Source organism: Gymnoscopelus braueri (assembly GCF_963280865.1).
Source record: "Gymnoscopelus braueri genome assembly, chromosome: 15".
Lineage (NCBI taxonomy): Eukaryota > Metazoa > Chordata > Actinopteri > Myctophiformes > Myctophidae > Gymnoscopelus > Gymnoscopelus braueri.
Window position 1 is genome coordinate 18,316,453 of NC_137620.1, and position 20,109 is coordinate 18,336,561.

General features: G+C 41.2%; 2 protein-coding genes across 3 annotated transcripts in view; both read right to left on the reverse strand.

The window, feature by feature from the left end:
• Positions 1-5,037, reverse strand: part of arhgef40 (Rho guanine nucleotide exchange factor (GEF) 40) — a gene marked incomplete at its 3' end in the record, with an annotated part of 75,491 nt that extends 70,454 nt beyond the window's left edge. Inside the window, exons 1-2 of the mRNA XM_080450824.1 lie at positions 4,968-5,037; positions 4,778-4,868 (exon numbers count right to left, since the gene is read on the reverse strand). Of these exons, the coding sequence (XP_080306950.1) occupies positions 4,778-4,780 (3 nt within the window). The 5' untranslated portion in view covers positions 4,781-4,868; positions 4,968-5,037. The remainder of the gene's footprint in view (positions 1-4,777; positions 4,869-4,967) is intronic.
• Positions 5,038-7,186: 2,149 nt separating this feature from the next.
• LOC308101230 (uncharacterized protein) lies at positions 7,187-19,905 on the reverse strand. Of its 2 annotated transcripts, none has more exons than XM_080450618.1 (10): positions 19,788-19,905; positions 16,594-16,735; positions 15,788-15,884; positions 15,248-15,351; positions 13,585-13,668; positions 13,361-13,428; positions 13,182-13,271; positions 12,097-12,151; positions 8,548-8,736; positions 7,187-8,437 (listed from the first exon to the last, which is right to left on the reverse strand). In XM_080450618.1, exons 2-10 carry the CDS (start codon positions 16,708-16,710, stop codon positions 7,577-7,579), a joined length of 1,665 nt encoding a protein of 554 aa, XP_080306744.1. In that variant the 5' UTR covers positions 16,711-16,735; positions 19,788-19,905; the 3' UTR covers positions 7,187-7,576. The 2 variants fall into 2 exon arrangements, with proteins under 2 accessions (XP_080306744.1, XP_080306745.1); XM_080450619.1 differs by lacking the exon at positions 19,788-19,905 and adding an exon at positions 18,345-18,500.
• Between the last annotated feature and the right edge of the window lie 204 nt (positions 19,906-20,109).

Here is a 20,109-nt window from a genome sequence, read left to right on the forward strand (position 1 = left end):
GAACCGAGTCAAACTAAATTGAATGCCTTAACTCCTACATTCCAAGTGCTTATCAGGGTAGGGGGTCCCCAGTTCAAATATGATTCTTTTGGGAGGTTGAGAACCACTGGTTTAGAGTAGACCAGGGGTCTTCAAAGTTTTTCAGACCAAGGACCCCTTAGCTGAGAGAGAAATGAAGCAGGGACCCCCATTACATATTGTATAAAATTGTGTTGCAGATTAAACTTTTACATTCTATATAGTTTCATTCTTTGACAGCGCAGTGCGAGGCGTTGTGAGCTTGTAGATCTGCTATTTTTGCCAAACGTTCTCCTCAGAATACGGATGCTAGGGTTCAAGTGGTTCATGTAAAAAAAAAATCGTAGATCACAGAAAGATTTGGCGGCCCCCCTGTTGTAACTCTGAGGACCCCCTAGGGGTCCCGGACCCCCTGTTGAAGACCCCTGGAGTAGACGATCCCAGCAATGCATTTCCTACTGAAAATCAGGCTGATAATACACATGTCATGTACGTGATGACTTATGCTACGGACACACGGTATCCGGAGACTGATGTCAAGTCGATGGATCCAATACATTGCTATGGAGAGCATCCGATGAGACTGCACAGTGCTTGATGGATATGATATGGCAAGGTTTTTGATCAGTCGCTGCATATGAAATTTACAGGAAAGTTGGTCGAATTCAACTTTCGTCCGCCACTCACGCTGCAACACGGCTGGCTTGTGAATTATCCAGTCGAACTATCAAACTAGGCAGTGCTGATCAAATAAGAATCAAGATTCTGTTACTGCATTGTATATTTGTCACCTCAAATGTTCCTCTCTCATTTTGCTGTGACCTTGCCGCGGTAGAGAGGCTTAAGGTGGCTGCATGGTACCATTTTAGGTGATCACCCTTTCACCTTTTAGGCGGAAACGTTTTCACCTAAAAGGTGATCATGATACTAGGCGCTCATAGTCCGGTGACTTTGGTTAGTTTTCAAACCACCGCGGTGAGAGGATGATCAAATGGTAGCATGCGCCCCCCTTTAGTCATTCAATGACCCTGGGTCCTATGCTGGTGGAGATTGATCCTGACCACACCGGATTGGTCACAGGAGAGAGTCCAAACTAACAACAGCAAAATCTTTCTGTAATTAGTGAGGTGTTTCACTAAGGAAAATTATTAACGAGCGTACATATGTACGCTTAGATTTCAAGCATTTGTAATAGGATGATTCATCAGCTGTCTGGATGGCTTGATTCCAGGCTTAAAAACTCAATATAATGATTTTCTGAAAGGACTATGGAGTGAATGGATGGTGGAAAAAAATCCAGAAACTATTACGAACTCTATACAAACCACAAGGAGAAGATCGGATCGCTCATCTTTCCAGATGAGCGTGATCTCAGCTCGTTCTCCTGGTTGTTTGTCGTTTGTCAGGCTGGGCATACAATTTCCAGATACCTAGTTCAATTGCATTTAGCTGGGGACCCCCTGGAACTCCCTCAAGGACCCCCCCGGACCCCATTGAGAACCCATGGAGTAAATAATCACATACATAGAATGCAGAGAGAGAGCAGTGTAGTGCCCCAAGAAACTAGGATACCAAGGTAAACCATGCAGCAACTGTCTAAACAATATGCTCCCTTTTCCTGTATCACCCTTTTCCTCCTGTATCCCCTTTTCGAGTATGTGTTGTTACATTAGGTCTATGCCAAAATATATTTAACTTTCCAAGGTGCAAGGCTTGCTACTGTGGAGTAATCGACGGGGCTATCCCAGAATACTGTTGTAGAGCAGTCAGTGGTCCTCAACCTTGTCAAACCGCGACTATTTGAACTGGGTTGTGTGCTTGCAGATATGCTATTTTCACAATTTTTGCCTCTGTCTCAATTTGGCCAATGTTTGACCAGTTTTTATAGTATAGTTTGCTGATTACTTTCGATGCAGTAATGGTCTTTTTCTTTTCTTTCTTTATTTGTTGAGGTATTAAAAACAGTCCTTAAATTGTCACTTCGCTGTCATCTGGGGACCCCCAAAAAAAACATGTGGGCCCACAGGTTGAGAACCATTGTTGTAGAGGACTGGATATCCACGACACTATACAGAGAACCAGGCATGTCAACCCACACTCAGCAGTCAGCACTTATTCCTGTGTTCTGACGTTGCTAAATGTTTGAGCTTTAACTAGTATGCTTGTTGCCAAGTGTGGCTAACTTCCTAGACACGAGCACAGATCGTGCAGATAATGAATAATAACCATGGCGGTGTTGGCCATGACACGTGTTGTGCAGACATCCCGCTGCTCCCAGTAGCTCTGGAAGTCTCCCAGAATTTGGCGTCAGCTCCCTGACACCCGCGAGAGGTCATAATTCTCTCGCAAATCTCCACCATCACAACCTCAGAATGATGGCGGCGTATAATTTGCACACTTTAACGCGCGCACGAACACAGACCATTTCCGCATCCACTCTAGAACCGGATATGCAACCTGCAAAGCAAATTGTTCCCAGTCTACTCCATTGGTTCTCAACCTGTGGGTCGGGACCCCCAGGGGGGTCCCCACATGATTTTGGGGGGGGGGGGCCCCCAGATGACAGTGAAGTGACAATTTAAGGACTTTTAAGATATTTTTAAACCTAAAAGAAAAAAGAAAGAAAGAAAAGAAATAAGACCATTACTGCATCAAAAGTAATCAACAAACTATATAAAAACTGGTCAAACATTGGCCAAATTATCAAATAATGTAAGAAAGAGGCAAAGAAATTAAAATAGCCGATCTACAAGCTCACAATGCCTCGCAACGGTTATTTTCACAATATTTATCTGTGGAACTGGGAAAAAAAGGCATGGGTTCCCGAGGCTAAACTAAAGGTAATGCCTCAACTCCTACCAAGTGCTTGTTAGGGTGGGGGATCCCCAGTTCAAATATGATCATTTTGGGGGGTCGCGGCCTGAAAAGTTGAGAACTACTGTACTGGTCTATTCGACCAAGGAAGGGATCTTTCCCTCTTGTTTGGTCCTCATCCGTCACCAAAGCGTCAGTCTGGCAACATGGACCAATGTCATGCTGCGTTCACACGGGCAGACACAAAGATACAGTCTACAATTCATTTTCAATGGAAGCCAGCAACATGAAGATAAAAAGACACATCCGACGTTTTTTAGCTGCTTGAAAAGATACAAAGATACGAAGCTACAAATTCAAGTTGAGCTGGGTTCAACTTCCAGATACAAAAGATACAAAACTACAACCGATGACACAGTGCGCTTAATGACGTCAACGACTGTGCTGAGCAACACAGATACAAAGGGACAGAGTGACAAAGATGCTGTGTGTTTTTGTATCTTTGTTATCTGCCCGTGTGAACGCGGCATCATTCACTGTGGGAGGACCTGGGAGTCAGCTTGTCACAGATTGACCTCAGTATATATGCAGGCATTTGTGCATTGTTGCTGTAAGGGTATGTATACACGCGTTTGTGCCCACGTGATGCATGTTTGTTTTTGTTTCAAGAGCCCTTTTCTTCCAAACCTTCCAATTTGGGCACAGAGCAATACAAAATCCTGTTCTGCTGCGTACACTGCAGTCCATGCCACCCCTTGTTCCATCTCTCTCTCTCTCTCTCTCTCTCTCTCTCTCTCTCTCTCTCTCTCTCTCTCTCTCTCACAGATCCAATGTGGAAAATGTGGCATCACTGTAACCACACTGTTGTCGCTGCTGTCCAAGGTTCCTAAAATTAAAAAAGTAAACCCTTGCTGCCTTTCCTCTCTTATATCCATCTCTTTCCAACTCTACTTCTTTCTATTTCTCCCCCCTCTCTCTTTTCTCTCTCTGCCAAACTGCTCCGCCCTGCCCTGCACACACACAGAAGGGGGAAACACTAAAATGATCTCTCGCTCTCGCTCTCTCTCTCTCTCTCTCTCTCTCTCTCTCTCTCTCTCTCCCACCACTGAGTCAGTCTGCCTTGTTGTGTCTGCCACTGTCTGTGCTGCTTTCCTCTTTGTGCGTCTGTGCGTGTGCGCGTCTGTGTAGCCTGCCCTATAGACTGCTCAGACAGAGAGCATGAGTCCAGCAAAAGGGGTGGAGATCAGATGATAAACACAATGCTCAAGAGATGAGATGAGACTTGTCCTGAAAGATATCTCACTTCCTTTCGGATTCATTGAACTTCAAACATCACAGATGATGACATAATGTAGCCTACAGATATCTTGTCGTCATAATTCACTCTTAAGATCAATTACTTTGACAGCTTCATTAAACACAAAGATAAGTTATACCTACTGAATAACTTCTCCACATCAGTCAGCTACATGGATTTGACCAGAAAATTGTTGAGCAATAATCACGTAAAAGACCAGAAAAGGTTAGGCCTAGATTTAAGTATGATTTGCTGACCTATAGTGGCACATTTTACAAGTTCATTCATGACATTCTAAAATGTATAGCCATACATGTCTGAATAACAATATTCCATATCTAAAACTCTCTTAGGTATTGCAATAAACATGTTTAATTTACTGAAAAGCCAGATGACATATAGTGATACACTAAAAACCTATAGACCCCACCTTTGAGTTTGTTTTTTTAAATACTTTTTTATTGGGGACAATTAAATAGCATATGGCAAAAGCCATTGCATATAATGTCACCCTTTTTCCTTTTTACACATCACAAAACAGACGAAAAAACAACATACAATCCCCCCCACCTTAGTCTTTACCCCCCGACAAATTTTCAGGCTTTCCATGCAGTCACAGTCAAAAGCTTAGTAAAGGGGGGGACTTACCATGACTTCAGTCCTGAATTCCTACATAGTTGACTTCTCCTTTCATGCAGACTCTTCCTCTCAGCATTCTCTCTGGAACCAACTTTCTCCCCTTAAAAAAAAAAGAGAGAGAGACAAAACGATCTAAAAGACAATATATCGATCTACTGGTGCCATGACATTTATAGATCTACAGACTCTCCTCCCTCACATTTAGTCTGAAGCCAGACAGACGACAGGAGAAGTATCCTGCATCTGTTCTAGTTCTAAAATCCCAACTGCTGGCCGCTATTTCCCAGCCTGCGAAATAACTGCAATTCTTTTTTCTTTTTTTTTATTCCGTCTGCCCGTGAGTGAGCGAGTCCCGTGCACGCCTCATGCACGCCCCCACCCGCCCTCCCATACATACCTAAAAGCCTGCAGTTGTTTGTACTGAATACCAAAACGCTCGCCCCAAAACACAGTCGCACCCGGGGCAAATCCGGCGACCTCAGTACGGTCGGCCGGTTGCCACCTGGTATTCCTAAACGTAACCTCAGTAAAACTACCTATTCAAACCTAACCTCATTCCTAAACCTCAGTAAACAATGCCTAAAACTAAACTTATTCCTAACCTTAACCTCAGTAAAACTATGCCTAACCCTAAAATTATTCCTAACCGGCTTAACCTCAGTAAAATAAATACAAGAATACACGAACCGCTGGGGGGAAGAGGGATCGGCGAAAAAAAATAGGGGCGAGCGTATTTTGGGGCGAGTCTTCCGGTTACCGTTGTGAGCTTGTGGATCTGCTATTTTTCGGGTGCGCGACACCGGCTCGCAACTAAAGTCTAAATCAGCCTTTAAAACAAGAACACTACAGTCTCAACTCTCCCAACCGCCGGGGCGCTTGAAAAACTTTCCATTTTTCCCTCTCCAGAGAGGCAAATAAATGAATAGACAATGGAACACTGTTACACCGCACCCAGGCGTAATTGCAAAACCCTCGATCTCTCAAGTTTATTGCCTCAATGAGTGTTAATATATAATTGTTTATCTGCTTGCTTCAATCATGTGCGGCTCTAATTACGTTTTTTTTTCCTCTTTTAGTATAAACCCCATTTTCATTTGGTTTAATTGGCGTGAAAATGGTCGCGGGCATTCATAAAACAGATTCGAATAATCAGTGCTCAACATTTAAAAGCTCATATAGGCTACTGATACTGTACAGTGGTGGAAAAAGTGCTCATATTTTTTACACGAGTAAAAGTATCAATACCACAATGCAGAAATACTCTGTTACAATAGTGTTCAAAATTTACGAGTACAAAAGTATTGGACAATTTGGCATCAAAATATACTTAAAGTACCAAAAGTAAAAGTACTCATTATGCAGAAATGTCCCATTTCATGTTTTCAACATGCATGAAAATCTTTTGGCATTTATTTTTGAATGGGGCTGAATTAGCTAATGTATGTTTTGTAATAATAATCAAAATCTACAAAGTAACTAGTAACTAAAGTTTTCAAATAATTGTAGTGGAGTGAAAGTGCAATATTTGTCACTGAGATGTAGTGGAGGAGTAGAAGAAGTAAAAGTATAGAAAATTTGAAACACTCAAGTAAAGTAAAAGTAGGCCTACCTCAAAATTATACTTAAGTACAGGACTTGAGTAAGTGTACTTAGTTACTTTCCACCACTGATAGTAGGCAGTGCGTAGAGGAATATTATGCTATACTGAGTGAGTACTCATTTAGCTTGTCATTAAACTTCATGCTTGTCATTAAAAGGTGAGGTTTATCATTAGGTTAAGGCTTTTATTTTTAGCTCAACAGTGACCTCTCGCGTTCACTTTGAGATGTTGCGTTAGCTCAGAGCTGGAGTGCCATGCCAGGGCCATGAAACATTCACTGATGATCAGTGGTGGAAGTACTTTACTTAAGTAAAAGTAGCAATACCAAAATACTCTGTTACAAGTAAAAGGCCTGTGTTCAAAAAGTTACTTGAGTAAAAGTACAAAGTATTGGCATTGAATATACTTTTAAAGCAAAAGTACAAAAATGTTTGAAGATAGCAGATCTAGGATATTTTCAGATAGCCTACGTATAAAATAGGGCTAAAGTAGTTGATGTAGGTTTTATGATATAATGATTTATATCTGCAAAGTAACTAGTAACTTAAGTTTTCAAATAATTGTAGTGGAGTAAAAGTACTATTTGTGCCTCTGATATGTAGTGGAGTAGAGTAAACTAATAATACCTCAAAATTGTACTTAAGTACAGTACTTGAGTACTGCTGATGATGCCTACATGCAAACATTATGTGTTCTGACAGTGTGGACATGCCCACTCCAGGATGCTGGCAGCTGACAATATTGTCCTTGGCTCAATCTGTGGTGAGTTATACACAAACTCACATTGTCTCTGGATGATTAGAGGCTCAAATATTACAGACTTTGCAAAAGTTGATTTATTTATAGATTCTTTACATACAAAATGCACATAATGGAAAAGTCGCCCTCCACAATAAATCATAGTTTTTTTTGTTCTTCTTTTATTTTACATGCACTAAACCATTTCCCTTAAAGAATGTGAACAATGAATCATAACTTTTACATGCACTTAACCATTTCCCCTTTATAAGAATGTGAAGAATGAATAGGCGTGTCACACTGTGACACTTTGTGTGAGAGCTTGTAGATCAGCTATTTTCGCTGAAGATAGTGTCGAAGGTCTATGTTGTGATGTACAGCAGTTACCATTTAAACAACTCCTCATTCAAATTATCAGCAAAGTGTACTTTTTAAGCTAGTTAAGCAATATATTACATGTACTGATTGCCTTAAAAAAGTGAAGTGACTTCAGTCAGCTGATCCACAATATCTTGCAGGTTTTCAGCCGTCTGTCTGATTGACCAGACAAATTTCATGGTCTCCGATTTGATGTTTTCTCCGTCCGGATCAGAACTGGCCAGTAACGCTGCAGTAGAGTCGTTCTCCATGATTTCCAGCCTATTGGCAGGCATATTCGTTAATCGTCCAGCCTCCAACGCCTGCGCCTGCCGGATGTGGTAGATTTCCTTGGCATCCATGGCGATAAAGAAGACGTCGACGGCAATGAACAAAGCGGACAGCACCCCAGTCGCCACTTCCGCCACACGGACTACCCTGGCTGTCTGGGCAGCTACTTTGCCAAGGCTCCCCACCTGGACCAGTCGGACCATCTCCGCGATGCCACCCAGGCCTCTCCCGGCTCCGGTGCTGATCCTCACCAGCTTTTTTGACATTTCAGCGCCGCCCTCCGAGTCGGGCACCTCTTCCTCGTCCTTGAGCTCTTCTAAGCCCTGATTGATGAGCTCAAGAGACGTCACCGCCGACTTCATCTTCTCACTGAATTCTTTGATGATGCTTTTGATGGCCTGTCGATCACAGGACTCATTCACCATGTTGGTGATGTTTGATACGCCGGCCGTGGCGCCGCCCGCTACAGCCACACCGACACCGACTCCAGTGACGATGAGAGAGGCGCCCAGGGTAAAGGGGGCCAGGATGAGACCCACGATGGAGGTGATGCCTCCCACCGCTCCGATGACCCCGCCTGTCAGGCTGCCGATGGTGGTGCCTTGGTGCACTTTTTCCAGACCATCAGCCAAGGTCTTCAACTTGTCCAAGTTGGCCTGAAGTTCTTCTACAGTCGTTTTACTCTGAGATAGGGAGAGAGAAAGAGGTTGATATATTGGTGAGAGGAATATGGGGCTTTGACACACAGAGGAAGACAGACAAATGGAAGGAGGGAATGACAGATAAGACAAACCTTTCTCATGAGAAAACTGATGATGAAAGCCCTTCCCAGAATTTCACTGGCTGTAGGTCTTAACTCCGTTTTTTTCTGGAAGATGTCGTTCAGTAGTTGGTGTAGCTCTGGTGAGAAATGCCCTGGCAGAGTTGGATATGTACCTCCCAGTACTTTGGGGATCAGTGTGACCGTTGTCTCTGCAGTAAACTGTTTGGAAATACAAGTTATAAATTAAAGCTATTCGTCTAAAAGTGTGATTTTGAGACCCGTTTTTGCCATACAGTGAGAGTGAATGTCAATCACTTCTTAAAGATAAAGACGACTGACTGACATGACTTATCATGCCAGGCAACTATAAAACCCATCACTCTAAAACATAAATGTCTACAAAAAGGTGAAAAAGAGGCTCCATCCTCCCGTGTGTGACGGCAGCATGGATCTCTCTAGAGAAAAACTGTCACCCTACATAGTGACTGGATTGAAAATATTTTTTGTTAAGCGGCTAAGTGACTGCTAACTATGTCAATGAGGCTGTGTGTGTAAAGTATGTACATATGTATGTATGTCACTCTGGCAACAATGATTCAAACTATATACCGGTAATCTAATCACAAGGCTATAAAACTTAATATGATTAGATCTCTACCTCAATATCCGACATATGGTGCAATTTGGTGGTCAAGGTCAAGGCAAATTATAGATTAACATATTGTCATACAGAACTTCTGAACTATTCATCGATGAATAGTTGGTTTTGCATTTTGAAGCTTGTTCCAAGCCATTTCACTTCTTTCAATTGTTTACTTTATCAAAAGAATGGTGTTGAGCTTCTTGGCTCATCTATGACTATGGACACCTATATGCGTTGTCTTGTTTCACTTAGCCTCGGAAACCCAGGCTTTTTTTTTTGTTACAAAAGAAAAAAAGCCTGGGGGAGCCATGCAGGAACTATGGTCTTGGACCTTGTTATCTCCTAACCAATCAGAGTGCAGAGGGGCGTCGCTCTAAATTTGGTGACGTCAGCGTGCTCCGTGCACAGGCCGAGGGGGGGAGGGGAGGGGAGGCGGGGACATAGATTGGTGAAGCAATAGGAAGCCACGCACAAATCCGGGCGGCTGTGTTTGGGTCCGCCCTTCAAGACCATGGATTGAGCTCGTAGCCTCAGGCTATGTTTCACTTGACTACTGTCTGAAAGTTTCTCACATCAATTGACAAGAACGTGGCAATTGTCGACCATGAGTTTCTTTCTGGATTTTAAGGCAGTGAAAGGTAAATAGGTTTGTTTAAATACCCGCTTTCGACCCTGGCAAAACATTTGCACATTATAAATGAAATGCAATCCTACTATAAAATGAAGATAAAATAAAGAAACCTCTGCCTGCCTGGAACCGGGTTCTCCTCAGTGGGCTGACCAATTGCACACAGGCATTATAAACAGTGATGAAGCCAATGTTTTGTTTCCCCCAAATTTAAGGCGTTTTAGTTTTTGTACACGGTCCTTGCAGACGATGGGATCTGTAGTTGTGGTTGCAGTCCCATAGCCCGGATGGACGGTGGGTGGAAATGACGGGTATGGCTAGTTACATTTTTTTTTTTTTCAAAAATAGCAAATCTATAAGCTCACAACATGCCACAAAGTGTAAGTACAATACAACTTTTATGGTCTAATACAGTGTTTCTCAACCTTTTCAGAAATGGGGACCCCCCAAATTAAACTGTTGAACTGGGGACCCCCCCACCCTGAAAAGTACTCGGAATTGTAGGAGTTGAGGCACTACATTTAAGGCATGTACACACTGCAGGAGATTAGGTCCGATATTGCTGTCGCAGACCTTTTTTGGCGCTCGCCGACAAAACCTCCCGATCTGACGCAGATCGGCCTTTGATCGGCGAGATAATGCTCGCTGTGTGTGAAAGGCTCCGCGAGACGATATGGCCGCGATTATCCGCTCTGCGACGGCTTTCCGACCGTTTTCAGATAACTACCCTGTTAGATCTGTCTGGGACAGGACAGGAGACAATATCATACAATATGAAAGGAGCTGCGATCACCTTGCGAGGAGATGCACGCTACAACCAATGAGAGCACATTACAGCCACCGTGGCTATGGAAGGTCGGTGGACCTGACCACAACAAACTGATCCCCCGCACAGTTACCGTCCAGTCCAAACATTATTATAAAACAGAATGAGAATGAGCGAGCGTGCTCAAAGGGGGGCTGTTTATTTGAGACTATGCTCAGAGATAGAGAGAGAAAGACACAGAGAGCGAGCGGTGTGTGTGTGTGTGTGTGTGTGTGTGTGTGTGTGTGTGTGTGTGTGTGTGTGTGTGTGTGTGTGTGTGTCGTGGTCTGTGAGTGTTGCCAGATTTTGCGAGAGAAATAAGCAACCAGGTTTGTGAAAACAAGTCCTACAAAAGCGACTATGAGCACTTTAAGCCTATATACAAATACATTGGATACTTGAAAATAGACGATCTACAAGCTCACGTTGTAGATAGGCTATTTTTAAAGAAGACATTTGGAGGGGGGGGGGGCGGAATATTTTCCAAATCCACATAGATCTTGTATGGGGGTCTATGGCACAACATATTTTCAGAAGGGGGAGGTCTGCGCCCCTGCGGACAAATATTAATTTGGGGGTCCTTGCCATGAAAATGTTTGAGAACAACTGGTTCAAACAACATTAGGAAACAAGGCCAAAAAAGGAACTACACTTTTTCAAGCAACTTTACAGAAAAACAATCCCAAAGTCGCTTATAATAAGCGGACATGGCAACTCTGTCACTGACTGCTTCTGCGCACTTGACGTGCGAGAGAGTGAGAGAGAGTGAGAGAGGGAGATCGAGGGGCATATCACGGGATACGTCGATTAAAATGAATTGGAATAAACACAAATGTATGTATTGGGTCTGACTCTGGAGATAGCATCCTAGTGAACTATCCTACAGTGTGTAATCCCTGGTCGGGGATCAATCTATAGTGTGAAAACCACAACGATATATGACAGCCGATTTCAAGAAATAAACTCCTGCAGTGTGTAATGCTTAACGATCAGATGACCCCCCGACCACTTAAAGGTCCTGCAGTGTGTACCTGCCTTTAGTTTGACTCGGTTCCAGAGATAAATATTGTGTAAAATAGCCGATCTACAAGCCGATTCACAAGCTGTGAAGCCAATCTACAAATATTGTGAAAATAGCCGATCTACAAGCTCACAACGCCTCGCGTTGTGAGCTAGTAGATCGGCTATTTTCACAGTATTTGCTCACAACGCCTCGTGTTCTGAGCTTGTAGATCGTCTATTTTCCAAATGTTTGCCTCGTTCTTATGTTATTTGACAATTTGGCCAATGTTTGACCAGTTTTTATAGTACAGTTTGTTGATTACTTTTGAGGCAGTAATGGTCTACTTTTGATGCAGTAATGGTTTTTTGGTCTTTTTTAATTTCTTTCTTTATAGGTATTAAAAAGGTCAAAATCATGCGAGGGTTCCTCACCCAGAAGTTGAGAACTACTGGTCTAATAGGCTTCTTTTTTTTCTTTCATAATTGTATAATTTCACTTACCGCTTTCTTCAGTGTACAAAGCTCATACAGCACACAGCCCATTGACCAGATATCACTGGAGGGAGAAACAGAATCATTATTTATTTATTAATTTCAATTGACCAGTACCTGCAAAACTGTAAACTCCACGGATCATTTCACTGGGAGATTTAATGTACATCTGTTTTTGAAAATAATTCGTATTCGTATTTCCCCCCGTAGTTTAACTAAACGAGACCAAGATTCTAAAAGCACCTTTCTAGCTGTTCCTCAAGGCCAAACGGACCAAAGTGGTTTTACCACATGAACCCTATAGCGTCACTATTCTGGGCATGTCATACTTGCGGACAGTTGACAAAAATAGGAGATCTATAAGCTTACAACAGGTGGCGACACGTACGTATATACACTATGTTGTCCGAGGTCTCCCAGGCGTCTGAACTTGGCCCCCTACCTTTTTCCCCTCTACACCAAATATAATCACTGAAAATTGCTTCTACTAGCAGATGTTCTAGTACAGTGGTTCCTAAACCTTTTTAGCTTGGGACCCAAAGTAGTGAAAATAGCCGATCTACAAGCTCACAACGCGTCACATTGTGACGCGTTGTGAGCTTGTAATCTGCAATTTTCACTATTTCGTGTTTTTTTCTTTTTTTAAATGTTTGAATTTGTTTTTAATTCATGAAAAGCTATAGGGTGGAACATTTTTCTAAATATTTTGAAGTAATAATTAAAAACTAAATGTAGGAAACCAAAAAATAAGGGATATTTAGTCGTGACCCATAAAACCACAACAATGGGTCCCGACCCAGTGTTTGGGAAACACCGTTCTAGTAGACATGCCATTTTCGCAATCTATTTTTGCCACATTTTCACATAATGACATTCCCAGAATAGGGGCACTAGGGTTCAATTCAATTTCAATTCAGCTGCTTAATCTCACAACATAACATTTTCCACCTTTGGGTGTTGTACAGGGAGTGAGAAATTATTCAGGACTTGAGATAAAGTCAGGAGGACCTATGCAAGTACCATTCAGCACCTAAAATGTTTGTAAAGTGTTAAAATCAAGTGATGAAACAGATCTATGGTTTAGTCCTCTGTACCTTTTGGCGTCATATATGCCATCTTGCAAGGTTTCAGGACTTATGTAGCTTAAGGCAGCATTCTGTGAGGGAGTAGTTTCTGCATCCAATCTGTTGAAAGAAGAATGGATCATTGGAAGGCAGCACTTAAATCGATAAATAGATATGTTTATCACTTACTAAATTGCTTTGCTTTATACCTCTCACTCTCGCTGAGTTTTCCAAATCCTCCCAAACAAATGGTTCCAAATTCGGTGAGAAGTATCCTCTGAGAAATTGAAAAAGAAAATTATATTTAATTTTTTTTTTAAATACATAGAAATACACTTCCTAGAGCTCATTTCTTACACTGTGAATATTTTTTAAACCAAAGTTCAAACTATCTGCCAGGCACCTTTCTGTAGAGTGTAAATGTGAGTTGTACCTGGGGTGTGAGGTCTTTGTGGAGCAGACCTTTCTCATGAATGCATTTCAGAGCCATGCACGTTTGGACAATCCACTGTATTATCTGTTAAGAGAAGTAGCATTTGTGAATCTGCATACAAACTGTCTAGAAGCAACATTTGAAGACAATATTTATTCCAAAATTAGATTTAAAGGAATAGTTCACTCCCACCCCATGGAGACTTGAATTCATGGATATTTTTTTGTTTTCCTCGTATTCCTGAGCCAATAATTTGATGACCGACAGCGGTTCCGTATGGAGACACAAAGAGACTCTTTGTGTCTCCATACAGAACTGCTGCCGGTCATAAACGTATTGGCTTAGGAATGCGACGAAAACAAAAAAATATTCCATGAATTCAAGTCTCCATGGGGTGAGTAATCTATAGGAAAAAAATGTACTTTTTGGGTGAACTATCCCTTTAAGTAATAATAAACAAGACTTTGGTATTCTATAGACGAATCCACAGACGCGCTGCCTGTAGGCGGCCATTGCTGCGGTGTCGCGTTGAGGCAGTGCGTCTGTGGATTCGTCTATATCAGAGGGTCCCAAACTTTTCCATGCCAACAAGTCAAACAGCCATAGCATTGTGAAATGGCTTTAAAAAAATATTTCTACATGTATAAATGATTTATATATATATTTTTCCCACTCATTTCCAATTGCCTCCCCTGCACACTACACTTTGAAAACCACCCTGTTGTCACGACATGAAGCAGAGTGCATTAAAAGCCTGTAGCCGTGCTATAATCGATTTATCATGGCCTTGAGTCTATTATTGGTTTTTTTAACAGTCGCCAGCAATAACCAACAACATTCACTCACAAATGTATCCAAATCCTCAGGTGTAGCATGATAGTGGGTTATTGTTATTATACAGCAGAGAACCTGAATGCCTTTGAATAGGGTTATAAATTACAATGATCTACGACACCAACATATAGTGTGTGTGTGTGTGTGTGTGTGTGTGTGTGTGTGTGTGTGTGTGTGTGTGTAGTATGCTATCCAGGGGGATCCCTAAATGATTTTGGGGGGGCTCCCAGATGACAGTAAAGTGACAATTTAAGGACTTTTAAAGACCTTTTTAATACCTAACAAAAAAGAAAAACTATACTATAAAAACTGGTCAAACATTGGCCAAATTGTCAAATAATATAAGAAAGAGGCAGAATTGTGAAAATAGTCGATTTACAAGCTTGTAGATCTGTAGATGTATCTGTAAATGTCAAACTATGCCTCATCTCCTAAAATTCCAAGTGCTTGTCAGGGTGGGAGGTCCCCAATTCCAATATGATTATTTTGGGGGGTCCCCACTTCCCAGTTCAAATGAGATTATATTCTACACCATGGGTTCCCAAACTTTTCAGCCCGCGACCCCAAAATAATGCAGCCATTGACTCGCGACCCCACCTAAACCTGCCGGTAATTTACGCACATAAACTTGCACGCTCAGTGTGCATTTGTAATGTATTAAAATGGTAAAATGTACTATTTGTAATCATTTTTCAGTTATTATTTTTTTAATGACCCAGAATAATTTCGTGACCCCACCGTCAGTCTCCCACGACCCCAAGTGGGGTGACTGGGGTCTCGACCCCAACTTTGGGAACCCCTGTTCTACACTACGCAACCCATTCGTTACCTGCTCTTCCTTAAATCCTCCTCCAGACTCTCTCTGTTCCTGGATCTTTAGAGCCAGATTCCCACCCTTACAGTGGTTCATCACAACATGTAAGCAGTCTTCCTCTGTCAAAAGAAAAGACAAATACCATTTTTAAACACATTATTTATTTAGGACGGCCCACATTTGTGTTCATTTCAAAGCAGCATTTATCCCACCAACACCAACAACCAATATGCCTATAAATATAAGATCTAACAAAACAAATACAAAGTAAATAAAAACATAAATATCGTAAATAAATAATAATATATTATCAATGGATAAATGTATTTGGAAATAAAGACATTTGTTTGGCTATTATGACATCCCCGAAATAAGGACGTAGAAAAAGCAGTCAACAGTACAGTGGAGGCTGTAACTTTGTTACATGTGATACGTCTTATTATGTTATGTTATGTTGTGTTGTGTGTGTGGACACCAGGAATAGTAATGGGGATAGATAAAGAATAAAGATGAATAAAGAATTGGTTTACAAATGGTAATAAATGTAATTCCTACCTTCAAAAGATTTCCCATAGCCTACAATATGTGGATGGCTTGTGTTTTCAAGTGCATCCGTTTCGGAGGCTATTTCCTGATACGCTGAGCTTGACACCTGTTGAGTGTTGATTTATCATCAGTATTTCCAGGTTTACAGAATAGACTTGTTCGCTAATAGCACAATACCTTTTATTGCTATAGACCAGTGGTTCTCAACCTTTTCAGACCGCGAAAATGAAAAGAACCGAAAGGCTTGTATTGTATTGGTTAAAGTGGTTAAAATCTAAAATGACAGAGATGCTTTCCCGGTTTTAATGGGTTAAAGCTCCACTATGAAACATTTTTAGTAATTAAAATGCTATTTTCACCAATCTGCATGGTAGACTATGCCAATACAATATATAATAAACACAAATGCAGTGGTGGTTGTAGTTTGTCTCTCTGCTCTTCCATTGAGAAATGTAGATTGTGTGGTCTGGTAGGACCCCTACTGGTTGTCAAGTGGTACTGCCTGTTTTTGAAAGGGTGTTAACAAGCATGTTGACATTGTAGATTGCGTTGGCTATTAAAAAATAGCAGATCTACAAGCTCACATCACGTCACTTTGTGCCGTGCTGCAAGCTTGTATATCAGATTTTTCTGAACATTTTTGAAAAAGCTTGACTTTATAATAACTACTGATTTTGAAGGCATTTGTAGAATCGGCCTCATGGGTTAACTAAATAAAAAAGGTACAACATAAACTGTATGATACATACTGAGACATAGACGTATTGCTTTGAAAGATACTGTATAAATACAACTGTGACCTGTGTACAACTTACCTTGATCTTTTTAATGACAACCTCTTCGCCCTCCTTTGAAGTGGCAACACTCCCATCCTGTGTGTCGGAGCGGACAGTGTAGCCATGTTTGTCATAGATGCTCTGTGTTTGCCCCATCTTGATGTCTGTCTAACGAACCTGCCTGTGAATCCAAATCAAACGAGGAAGAGGTGAAGATATTATGCCGTCAAACTGCTGCTTCTATGTACAGGGTGCCTGTGTGGAGTTAAGTTTCACTTTCGTTTCTGGGTTGTTATTCCACAACTGGTCATGCAAGTCAAGCAAGTATCACATTGTATTTAGTCACCATTGTTTTGTACATTCCTACAGTAGCCTAAAGCAGTGGTTCTCAATGTGTGGTTCGGGGACCCCCTCAGGGGTCTTTCGGGGGGTTCCCATAAACAGTTTAACCACTTAATACCCATTTTTAAACATAGTGACAATAGCCGATCTACAAGCTCACAACACGTGGCACAAGGCATTGTGAGCTTGTAGATCAGCATTTTTCAATATTCTTTTACATACGCCATGAGCAAATTGGGACGCCAAGTTGAAAGTGGTAAATTTCACTAATTTCCCCAGATAGAAGGTAATCTAATGAGAATGTACTGTATAAGAATGACCATTCAGATCATAGGTTTCCCTCTCCCACAGGCAGCTACAGTATAGATGGTTGTAGAATAGAATTCTGTACTGTATCGAATCCAACAACTACGATCGTCTTATGGGGGACACTGGCATCAAATCCTTTCAAATGAGGTGTCTGCTGCTTAATACCCATCAACTTGCTTGGGGTCCTTGACATGAAAATGTCTTTTCAGTTAACTCTTGCTGATTATTACACATTAGTCAGGTTGAAGCTGTGTGGATCTATGCTGACCATTTATTTTGTCACCAAAAACAAAAAGGTATACAAAAAATATATATATATATATATATATGAGTCAAAAATAATCCTAACAAGTTCATTATTGGGCCCGCCCTTACAGAGCTGCTGCAAAACAAAAATAGGAGTGTGAGGAAGCTGTCGATCAAACTTAGCTAGCTAGTGCACGCCCGCAATTTAAAGCCCTGGTTGAGAAGGGGTGTAATCAGTGTTGCCAAGTCTGCTTATCATAAGCGACTTTGGGCTTGTTTTTCTGTGAAGTCGCTTGTAAATATTGGTGTTGGCTTGTGGGTTGCGTTTTTTTGGGCTCGTTTCTAAAGTGTATAAGTGTAATTGCTTATTTGGGCTTCATTCCTAATGTTTAAACCAGTGGTTCTCAAACATTTACATGTCAAGGACCCTTAATGCATTTGTCCCGGTACGCCCCCCATCTAAAAATAGTTTGTACCAGGGACCCCCCATACAAGATTTGTGTTGTTAAAATGTTTAAAAAAACATTCCACATTTTTCTACAAGCTCACAATGCATCACGACGCCTTGTGAGCTTGTAGATCGGCTGTTTTAAAATAGCCGCTGTGTTTAGGTTTAAAGTGGCCAATGTTGTGGGCTTGTTGTAGAATCGGTTGCCTATTCCTCTCACAAAATCTGGCAACGTCTGGGTGTAGGTTCTGTCTGGCAGACTCCCTTAAGGGTCCAATTGGTTCCATTTGTACACTTTCAGAGTTATAATAGGGGTTCTTGAAATTAAAAAAGTTTGAGAACTGAGCCAGGGGAATTGAAAACACCTGCATGAGTGTTTCAGGAACTTGTTTGCATTTATTCTCTGTGGATAAGCTCTGCAAACATGTGCGATTGATATAATTACCTCTGTGTAATCAGGAGTGACGTGTGTGTGTTTGTAGGGCTGTTGCCCTCTCCTGAATAATGTTCCTCCTATTTGTATCATTCAGTCATTCTGTCTCACTCTCTTCCTCTGTTGTCTTCTCTATTTTTCTTAGGCCCCATTTTTCTTAGGCCCCATTGGGACTTGACATACAGTGTAAGCCACATATTCGAAAAAGTACATATTATTTATGGCAATTAACATGCTGTACATATAAGCTTCTGTTGTCTTCTCTATTTTTCTTAGGCCCCATTGGGACTTGACATACAGTGTAAGCCACATATTTGAAAAAGTACATATTATTTATGGCAATTAACATGCTGTACATATAAGCTATCATGTGCATAGGCTATCGTTTACGGTAATTAACATACTGAACATATGTTATGGTATTCACAGTATCACTGGTTTATGTTAATTCAGTATCACTCAATGGTAGGGGAGCAAAGTTGTGTTATTTCTTCTCCACTCTTTGACAAGGAGTTTTCCATTTTCAAATTAATGTTGTGGATTCGTTCTGTCGAAAAGAATCCGAAATAGTAAATAGTAGGCAGAGGTGGAAAGTAACTAAGTAAATTTACTCAAGTACTGTACAATTTTGAGGTATTTTTTACTTTTACTGGAGTAGCCTATACTTCCCAATGTCAATACTTTTACTTATACTCCACTACATCTCAGAGGCAAATACTCCACTACAGTTATTTGACAACTTTAGATAATTTGTAGTTTTGAATGATTATTACAAAACATTAAGCCCTACTTGAAAATAGCCGATCTAAGCTCTGTGTTGTGTCTGCAATTTTCACCACTGATTAGGCTAGCCTGTTGTCAACATGAACAGCTTCCTGACAAAGCAACATTGAGGTGCAGCCAGGAACACCAAAACGCTCGCCCCAAACACAGTCGCCCCGGGGAAAATATGACGGTGTTCACCAGGTATTTATTCCTACGTAAGTAACCCCAGTAAAACTATGCCTAAACCAAACCTTATTCCTAAACGTAACCTCAGTAAAACTATGCCTAAACCAAACCTTATTCCTAAACGTAACCTCAGTCAAAATGCCTAACCCTAAATTTGTTTCTAACCTTAATCATCCTCAGTAAAAAAAAACAAATACAAGAACCGCTGGTCCGCGAAATAAAATGGGAGGCGAGGACCCCAATGGAAACAAGCCATAGGCTTTCTTGGGTTTAAAATCTTCTTAGCAGACCTTGTATTGAACTGTACTTTCCTGTGCTTTTTTTTGCGAACTGCTAATAAAGTATTCAATCAATCAGCGTGTTTTGGGGCGAGTCTTCTGGTTACCCAGGGAAGATACAGATGATGATGACGACGACGACAGACAGACAACAACAGCTGCACCTTTGCTTCATTTTCTGATGTTGCTTCGCTCTGACCAGAATGTTAAAATAATAATTACTCACGGGTTTCACATGGTAAACATGTTAAGTGTAGCAACAACAGTCTTCATCCAGCCTCTGCTCTCTGTTTCCTTCTCTTTTAGCGTCAAGTTGATCTCGCGTCACCACTAGTATTGCCAGATCTTGCGAGAGAAATAAGCAACCAGTGTCTATGAAAACTTTATAAACCTGGCTATTTGAAAATAGCAATTTTAAAAAAAAAATCTTGGAGAAAATGTGAAAATGTTTGAATATTTTTTTGAAACATTTTAACAACACAAATCTGGTACGGGGGTCCCTGGCGGCTGGCACAAAACATTTTCAGATGGGGGGTCCGTGGACAAAT

Coding starts and splice junctions, on each gene's coding strand:
- LOC308101230 (XM_080450618.1), bottom strand. CDS start 16,710: ATGGGGCAAACACAGAGCATCTATGACAAACATGGCTACACTGTCCGC. Junction 15,885..16,593: donor TTGTCATTAAAAAGATCAAG/GTAAGTTGTACA, acceptor AACACTCAACAG/GTGTCAAGCTCAGCGTATCA. Junction 13,272..13,360: donor AAACTCAGCGAGAGTGAGAG/GTATAAAGCAAA, acceptor TTCTTTCAACAG/ATTGGATGCAGAAACTACTC.